This window comes from Neodiprion virginianus, chromosome 6 (genome assembly GCF_021901495.1).
Source record: "Neodiprion virginianus isolate iyNeoVirg1 chromosome 6, iyNeoVirg1.1, whole genome shotgun sequence".
NCBI classification, from domain to species: Eukaryota; Metazoa; Arthropoda; class Insecta; order Hymenoptera; family Diprionidae; genus Neodiprion; species Neodiprion virginianus.
In genome coordinates, this window is record NC_060882.1 from 26,022,981 (window position 1) to 26,032,407 (window position 9,427).

The window sequence follows — 9,427 nt, forward strand, 5'->3', positions numbered from 1 at the left end:
TGTGGGCGGCCCGCCGTAAGGCTGGGGGGGGGGGCAGATCGGCCATCCGCCGAGCGACGGTAGCGCCATGAACCCGGCTCTTTGCCGCGGCGATGTGTGGAACTTGTTTTCGCGACTCCCGGAAAGTGGTTCTCATTCGTGGTTCAACGGACCATATATTCTCTTATAATCCTGTTGTTTATTTGTTTTATCATTTATTTAGAATACTTTTGAGTCATTTTTAGGATGTTAGAGCCTGAATGTAAAGCGGGGTTTCTTAACTTCGAAAATTATAAAGGTTCCGGCAATGTAGGTAAAGAATTTTACATCCTGGAACTTTAGTAATAATTGTATGGTTGTGAATACTATTATCATTAGGTATACCTATGTCATAAATCACTCGTATTGTATAATTGAAATTAAATAAAGTTTCTACTTTTTAGAATGAACGTCACACCCAAGAATTTTTATCCTTCCCTCACTCCTGGTTCAGTCGGAATGCATTGAATATTTAAAATTGCAATTTTTCGATACCGCTATTTTATTTTTCTAATCGTTGGTGGAGGGGGGCAGGAGGGAAGGGGGGGAGGGATCATTGCTCATTCTGCATTAGTTTCGGCTGCCATTTTGAATTTATCGGGGAATTTGTGTTTGTCAAATAACTCGCCCATTTTCAACTTTGGACTAAAAATACTCATAACTAAACTTGCAGGAAATTCAACTCTTGCGATGGATATTTTTTTAACTTGATTCATAAATTCAATCAGATCGCGGCTGAAGCTAGATAGATGGATAAATAGATAAGAAGTTTTATTTGATTATAGAGCCGTAGCAAATGCAAAGGTTACAAAAAAAAATATACTGCAGCATCTGATCGAAATTCTGGATTTAGACTTCCATTAACCCCCCCCCCCCCCCCCCACTTTACCTACCAATCATTAGAAAAAAGAAGTAGCGGTATAGAAAAACTGCAATTTCAGGTTCTTTTTATTGCGAGATAGTCGAGCTATTTGCTAAGAAGAAGAACTATTCAAAAATCGAAACATAGAAAATACGAAAGTCATAAACGAAAGCTTAGATATCCATGCTTCGTTATTTAAATGGCCATCGAACAGTTATAAACATAGTAGATTCCCACGATTGCACTCTATGATGGGTCATTCTATTCGGAAGATTATTTTCTAAAAATTTACTGAAATATTTCTTCACGTTCGCATCGTTGAATATATTCATTTTTACCACTATCACTTCGTGATTGCACCGATACTTATTATGATCGAACCCCGAAAACGAGAAAAATCTGTTTTAAAATTAGTGACTTCGTACTGAATAATCTTCGGATTCAAATGACTCATCGTCGAGTGATCTACTAGATTATTAACAATTTTGAAGTGATTTAAAACGAAGCATCGATATTTCGACTTTTGTTTGTAATTCCTGTATTTCCTATTTTTGAATTTCCAAAGAGATCCTCGCAGCTCACGAACACAGTAAGGCAATAAATATACGACTATCTCGAAATAAAATGATCTGGTAGAAAGTATCAGTTTTTGGCCAACCAAAAAATTTATCACTCGACGTAACAATAACAGCTGATTCACCGATTTCTGTAAGACGACCGTGTTAAAGATATACACGACTCTCAGGGAGGCAATGATTTGTGAAAATGTATACTTTATAAATAGATACATACTTTGGCAGCAGTTCGCTTTCAAGTTCAAATAAACGCCCAAAGACTCCAAGTAATTTTAATATGTATTTTGAATCACGGATCCCCCCGTGTATTTAAACTAATGCTCAAACAAGAGCGCAACCTTTTCGACTCTGGAATGATTGTCGTACTCTGCACCCCTCAGCCCTTCTTGCAGCGCTTGCACATTGTCAGCCAGCTTATGTTCGAAACCCAGACTACGAATGCGTCACTGTTTACGCAAGTTACCAACCGATTCACACAATAGCATGTATAATTTAGCGATAGGAGGAATGTTTAGTTAAGGGTAAGTTTTGGAGGCTACAACGATATAATCAACTTTGACGTGATCAATTGACGATTTATGTTTATCACCAACTACCATGTTTGTCAGATAATTTACTACAAACACGGTATGCGACGGCGATAAGTTGGCGTGTAATTGGATGAGCTGGCAAATCGCGTCGTTAAATTGTATTTCAAGTGTTTCGCAATTCATTGCTCCAGTTTTAATCGCAGCTGCAGACTCAATGGCGAGAAAAGCAGCGGTTCTTTGATTATAGATATTTCTATGTAATATCCATAACCGCTCTACGCTTGCGGAGGCGATATCCGTAATAGATTGAACTCAGATTTTCTCAACGATTTCATCTGCGCGTAACGGTTTCGGGTCAAAGAGATCGCGCTAGTCGCTGTATCGTAAACTCGGCGCGTAATTAAAAATTCGACAACGGAAGAGCTCGTTGCAGCATTCTGGTTTGCTGGTAGAGTGCAGAGTACTTGTACACAGTTTCTAACGTAGGATTAAGACGGAGATATGATTACAGGGATCGCGTTACATGATTGGTACCCTCTCGCAGTTCGAGTACCTCTATATACCCGATGACTCTGGCAAAAGATTAATAAATTGCTGCGGAAGTAATGCGAGTCTGATCTCGTCTCCGGTCCATTACGTGTACCTGCGAGGTGTAGTCGCGGGTTCAAGGATCACAGGACTCACGGATTGTCTCTACTCAAAGCTCCGGTAATTGAAGAGTTTTTAAAACCGAAACAAATCGAATCTTGAATCGATAATTAATCTTACTGATAATGTGGTAATCCATTAGGAGTAAACTTAAAGGAACAATGAATCCGAGTTCCAGTTTACAATGAGAATTTTGAAAAGAAAAAGTAGATACCGAAATTCCTCGACCATTACTTTTTGTTTCAATGAGAATTTCGATTTGCGTTATAATAAGAATTTGCAATTCTGTACAGAAATGACCGTGACGACCGATCCCGCCCATATCGAAATTGTAATTTGATGTAAACTTATTCCGCACCAAGTACCTTTCACTTACAATTACGTGCATGGATAAACCGTACAGATGTATACATATACGTATAATGTTGCGTCGATGATAATCGGTCCGATACTTTGGGTCTCACCTGCCATGCACTTGCATCGGTGCGCAGGCTTCTCTGGGGCTCTCGATATTGCGCGATATTACAAAAATTACAAATATTACAAGTTCCGTAACTCTGATTCGATGATAATTCCTGCTCTCACGAAGACGTTCTTACGCATCGTGGAACTGCGACAATAATCGGACGACCCGGTAGTCGTATAAGAGACATAGGATAACGGAGGTGTCAGAGGCCTCGTAAAGATCTAGTGACCGTGTCGCCGTTTTCAGTTCAATCGCTCAGTTCATCAGGCTTCGGCCCAGTTGTTCGTCCGTCCGTCTTATTCTGTAATCCTGAGCCTGCAGCAATTCTGTCCTCGACGATGGCGTGTACACGAAACTCGCGAGCCTCCGTTTCTTGCAGCGATTAAACACATCCAGTGGAGAGAGATGTATGGGTCACAATGACGAGGTGGAGTTGATCCGGAACCCTGTGTTATCTGGGTCGGCGGACATCCATCAATGTTGAACGGACAACCGGTTCGCCGTTCCAGCTCTACACTTTATAAACGCATTATAACACATCCTTTAACCCGCGGCAACATTCGGCTTCCGACGTGATTCTCTTTTTGCTCCCTTTAATTATTTCATAATTTATTGTCATCCGTGGGGTCGGACGCGCCCCTCGTCGACGCTCATTATTATTGTATCCTCTCACATCCCGTATACGGAATTCATGCAGGTCCTCGATTGAAATTCCTTCGGAAGGTTGCAACAATTTTTTAGCTGCAGTGTTCGTGTCCCATTTATATCCAAAATACCTCAAGTTCAACCGTCGAAAATTAATCTACAGAAAGCAACGCGTTTCTTATATTTATTATAACATTGGACGGCAGAAAACGCTTCGCAAGAAAGAAAAAAACCGCAGAAACTTTGCATACTGCCATTGGCCCTTTCGGAAGACAAGACATAGATCTGGGCGGGCGTGCAGCGGCATGCAATTAGTTCATGTGTTAGATCTTTATCTCGATATTTTAGAAAGTCACAGAGTCATAAATTCATCGGACAAGATTCATCGATCATTTCTGTAATCTAGAATCCAATACAGATAAATATGATACCAAAAGGGTGAACGTAGGTAGTTGAGTTATTATATGTTTGGTTTTTTTTTTCCTTATCAGCTTTGTTTTTACTAGTTCAGTACCGCGACAAAAATATAACACGATTACAGTTATTTTCGGCATTTTCACACCGCGACACGAGTTGGCAATAGAGGTTAAATATGCAGCGAGTATACTGGCGAGTAGCCAGGGTATAATCAAAGTTTTTCAGGATTTGTTCAATATTTTTTATAGATCGTTGTATTACCGATTTCCAACTGTACCTGAAAAATGAAAAAAAAAAATGTACGATAAATTGGATGACAAGTTTGTCGGAACAATACGAAAACGTCTCGTATTTCGCAAATCAATTTCGACCGCCTTGCAAAGAAATTCTGAAGTGACGCTCAAGCGCCGGGTGAAATAACACTCGTGTGTTATTAGTTGTATCATATAACTGCGTAACCCAGTTGATGGAACACTTCGGTTCATCAATGATATTATTCCACCACACAAGAAGTTAAAGTAATCAATAAACGCCAAGTGGCACCTCTCAGTCACTCGCGAAGATTTTGCAACCCGAGCAGCTTGCGCACTTCAGATTCATCTCAAGTGGTCAGCATCGCAGAGTGTGATGTATAAGGTATCTGCGCAAACTGAACTGCTGCTGCACTTTTCGAGAATGGTTTACAGCTCGCAGGTTTCGAGATGCTGCCAAGGCAATCAGCGTGGGTAAATGCATCGTGAATATCCGAGGTGCAGATTTGATTCACATTGGAAGACGCCATCTGGTGCAGAAAAACAAACACAGTACTACTTCAAGAGAGCCCTATATAATAATACAATAAAAAGCCTCTGTCGTATTATTTTTCCTCTGCATCATAACCGAATGTATCACAATAAATGGCACGACAGGCAATCTGGACGATGCTTTCTGCACCTCGTTGTGCGTGTAATTTACCGAAAACTATGAAGCGGGCCGCCCGTCTGCTGAGTAAATTTTTAGGCACGTCGTCCGGGACCAATGCTTCTGCCCGTGATTTGAGACGATGTGGAGCGATGTAAAGTATACACAGGTATGTCATACGAACGACTACGCGCAACGCGAAGTGTTCTATTTGCAGCAAATGGGGTTGGAGTGAAACAACTGGTTTCCGAACAACGCGTTCAACAGCCGAGCCTTTCTGCTGCACTGCATTTAGAACCGGGATAAGAATGCGGTATACAGTTAATTAAACGCGCATATATGGGATAAACGGTTTAGTACACACGGTGCTCGACCGCTACATAATACAGACCATAAAGCGTTTTGAAAAAAAATTAAATATAAGGTAATATCTACTGGAATTCAATTAAAGTGAATGGTAAAGTACTTTTTTCATTTATAACAACACGCCCCTTCCGCCGATAGTGTAAATTGTGCAATTACCCGTTAGGCAATCTTCTAGCTGGAAAGAACGGCTCAAAAATCCCCACCTCGCTGTCGCCATTTTGGAACAAACAATTTTTCAGATGGTGCTGCGCTCTGTGAACGCGACTCAAGATTACGTATTTTCGTCGCAAAGTTTGAGCGCGACACGTTCATTGTATTCAAATTGACCGTAGGATATAATAACGCACATGTACGCGAATTATTTCAAATGAAATCAAGAATGACTCGAAGTTTGCTGAAGCGTAGCCAAGGTCTCATGGGTCTCAGGAATATTGATTAACTTGCGATTATTTACCACGCGAAACTTTGTTTTACTTCGGTTGATATCAAATTCAATGGCAACTAGATCTTTCGATACTGTCAGGCTATACGTCGAAAAGGAAACAAAAGGGTGTAAAATGATTCTCGTAAAGAATAATTTTGTCAAGAAATTTATGCCAAAAGCCTAACTGCATCATGCCGAAAATACTTCACAGCAATGATAAGAATACCGATGATCACAAGTATGTAAATCACACGTGATATGATGACACTAAATTATTCAGGATTATTTTGGCAACGAATTCGTGAATAATGAATATAAATTAGCAATGGAAATTTCTCTCTTAGTTTTAGAAATACTTTTCTTACTAAATTAATTTTTGAAAGTATAACTGCATATCGTTGGATCGATTGATTTCTACGCTAACATCTACGAGTAACCGTTTATTCGAAACAACTCATTTACAGAACCAATCCATTCGATTTTGAATGAAAATTGGTCAAAAACCCATTATACCTGTATTCATGCGTGTATATGTATATTATAAAAATATATCTGTATTTATTTACGTATATAATTATAAAAAATACAAATTCATAGAAAATAGCACCTATACCTTTGTTAGGAATGAATGAATGTTGTAAATAAGACAGATATGAACCCATGACACCTCTAACGTTATGATAAAATCAAGTAACAAGGGTAAAGTTCTATTCGTTCAACATAATTAATTGATAATATAATTATAACAAGGCTTGATCTTCAAATTCCAGTATATCGAAATACGTTGATCTTTGATTTAGTCATATTTTGTCATGTAACAACTGGAAAATATATACTATTATTATCGATTATTCTTATCATATCCCATAGGTATTATATTACCAGTGTATAAACTGATCCTGAAATTCCCAACAAATACATGATATACATATATTATAAGTAAAATTCATGTAAACTTGTAAACTTCACTGTTCATGTGTGAATTCAAAATCCCTTTGGAACGCCTACAAATTTGTTCATTTTATTTCAACTTTTAGTCGAACTAATATCACTGCTCCAAGATAGTTCCGAATTTGAATGTGACTTTCATTTTTTAGAGTATCCCTGCAATATTACCAATAGACTTTATTACAATTTTGATCTAATAAGCTCGATTTTCTTTGCCGCCCTCTTCTGTAAGTCAGGTAGCTTCATAGCCAGGCCCATATTCCCTTTGATCTTTACTTTACCCTGGAAAAATGCTTTCTGCGGATTTAGTTTTCCTGTTATAAAGTCTACGATATCTTTATCACTTATAGTAATTGTAACATCGGGCTTTGTCTTCCCGTTAAACTCCACGCTTCCTTTTCCAGTTTTCGCATTTACGATCCACAATCCCTCTTCTCCGTTTGGTCCGTCGGTAATTTTGAACCCGTAGATGCCACGTACTCTGTCGATTAAATTGTCAGTATCCTCACGCATGGCTATTTCAAGAATTTTGAACAAAACGTTAGCCTGGAATTTGTCAGGCTCAATAGCAGCCACGTTATTTCGCTGTACCGAATTTTTAGCACGAGGAAATCCAAGTTTGTACAAAGCGACGACAACTGCTCCACCCAGTCCAATATTATGTTGGAGAGCAAGCTTCGCTCCTTTAACCTGTCGCTTACCAGCTTCGCCCCTCAATTGCCAGCAAAGTTCTGAACACTGAGCTAATCCAGTAGCGCCAAGAGGATGACCTTTCGAGATCAGTCCTCCGCTCGGATTAATAACGAATTTACCACCGTACGTATTATTCCCAGAGTCTATCAGTTCTCCTGCTTTTCCAGGAGGGCAAAGACCCAGTGCTTCGTATGTGATTAATTCATTTGCCGAGAAACAGTCGTGCAATTCAATAACGTCAACGTCCGATGGTTTGTACGGTGTATTAGTAAACAATTTCTGTGCTGCATTCTGAGTCATGTCGTAACCGATGAGTTTGATGCAGCTTCTTTCAGAAAACGTTGATGGCAGGTCCGTAGACATCTCCATACCCACAATTTCGACTGCCTGGGCCTCTAAATTATTTGCCTTGACAAAATCTTCATTTGCCAGAATAACGGCGGCTGCACCGTCGGATGTTGGACAACACTGAAGCTTTGTTAAGGGGCCAAAAACCGTTGGGGACTTCATTATTTGTTCTAGGCTATATTTCTCTTGAAATTGAGAATAAGGGTTGTTCGTAGAGTGCAGGTGATTCTTGTAAGCTATTTTGGCAAAATGTTCAGGCTTTGTTCCATACTTTTTCATGTGCTCAATACCGGCGTTTCCAAACATCTGAGCTGTTATCGGGCTAGCATCAAGACCAGCTATATCTGCCATTAGCTCAACGTGTTTATCCATTGGATTTGTTCGGTCCATGAATTTTGAGGTCAAAGAACCTCGCTCCATCTTCTCAAATCCCAACGCCAAAACACAATCGGCGTTCCCAGTCTCTATGATTTGTTTTCCCATCAGCAGAGCTGTTGATCCCGTCGAACAGTTGTTGTTGACGTTATAAACTGGGAAACCGGTCATGCCAACTTCGTAAAGGGCTCGTTGACCGCAGGTCGAGTCACCATAGACATATCCAACGCAGGCAGCCTTAATTTGCCTATGAGGAATCTTAGCATCCTTAAGGGCGTTGGTTACTGCCTCCTTGGCCATGTCTGGGTAGTCGAAGTCATCCCGTTTACCCGGTTTTTCAAACTTGGTCATTCCCACTCCGACTACGTAGACTTTTGGCTTGTGAACCATCTTGATACCTGAGATTATAATTTGAGAATTACTTTTAACAGCACTAAAGACAGTTTTGTCGCCCAAACTTTGGGACTTGTACTCGATAACTAGAAGTGAAAGTTTTCAAGTATACCTTGTTGTGCGAAAGAAGACTTTGAACCTTATATAACACACATGTGATTAAATACGCAACGATAAATATTCGTGATCAAGGCTCAACTCCACTCGCTATGAACGATGACCCGCAGTTAACTAGCGCTTAGCGTGTGTGCCATGTAGGCATATATATATATGTATATAGAAATCACGATTGAAATGCAGGTGTAGATAGGCAGGTGAATTAACCTGTTCGGTTGCGCCGACGTCAGTCTGAATAGCTCTTGGCAAAACTTACCAGAGTCTTGACTCACGGATGTCGCCTGGACGTAGTGAAGGATTTTCTTTCGAGATGCTATTTATCCGTTTCAGGTTCACCTCCTTTCTTATTGCCTCTGGTTCAGAATCTCATAAACTTAACACCTATTTAACAATGTCAATCGGAATAATCGCAATTGTTAATCAGCTTGTACAAATAGTGACATCGCATACGTCACGTCCGTTTTCGCAATTCGCCCAGTGCATTCTGGGTGTTGCGCTACCGTTCAAAACTTGTTTGCGTGGGTATTCGTTCGAATTGTAGCAATGCGATACGCGCATTGCTATTTATAATTTTTATGTGAAATAGCGTATCGGGTTTTAATTACAGGTTAAGATCGGATTCATTTTGCATGAGACTGTGCAATCTCCTGCATCTTAAACTTGACTCGTGTTTTTCTCCTTCAACTGATACATGCCTGTAAG

General features: G+C 39.9%; 1 protein-coding gene across 2 annotated transcripts; it reads right to left on the reverse strand.

Moving 5' to 3' along the window:
- Positions 1-6,278: 6,278 nt before the first annotated feature.
- Positions 6,279-9,173, reverse strand: LOC124307764 (sterol carrier protein 2-like). Of its 2 annotated transcripts, none has more exons than XM_046769820.1 (2): positions 8,982-9,173; positions 6,279-8,613 (listed from the first exon to the last, which is right to left on the reverse strand). In XM_046769820.1, exon 2 carries the CDS (start codon positions 8,603-8,605, stop codon positions 6,980-6,982), a length of 1,626 nt encoding a protein of 541 aa, XP_046625776.1. In that variant the 5' UTR covers positions 8,606-8,613; positions 8,982-9,173; the 3' UTR covers positions 6,279-6,979. The 2 variants fall into 2 exon arrangements, with proteins under 2 accessions (XP_046625776.1, XP_046625777.1); XM_046769821.1 differs by lacking the exon at positions 8,982-9,173 and adding an exon at positions 8,721-8,941.
- Between the last annotated feature and the right edge of the window lie 254 nt (positions 9,174-9,427).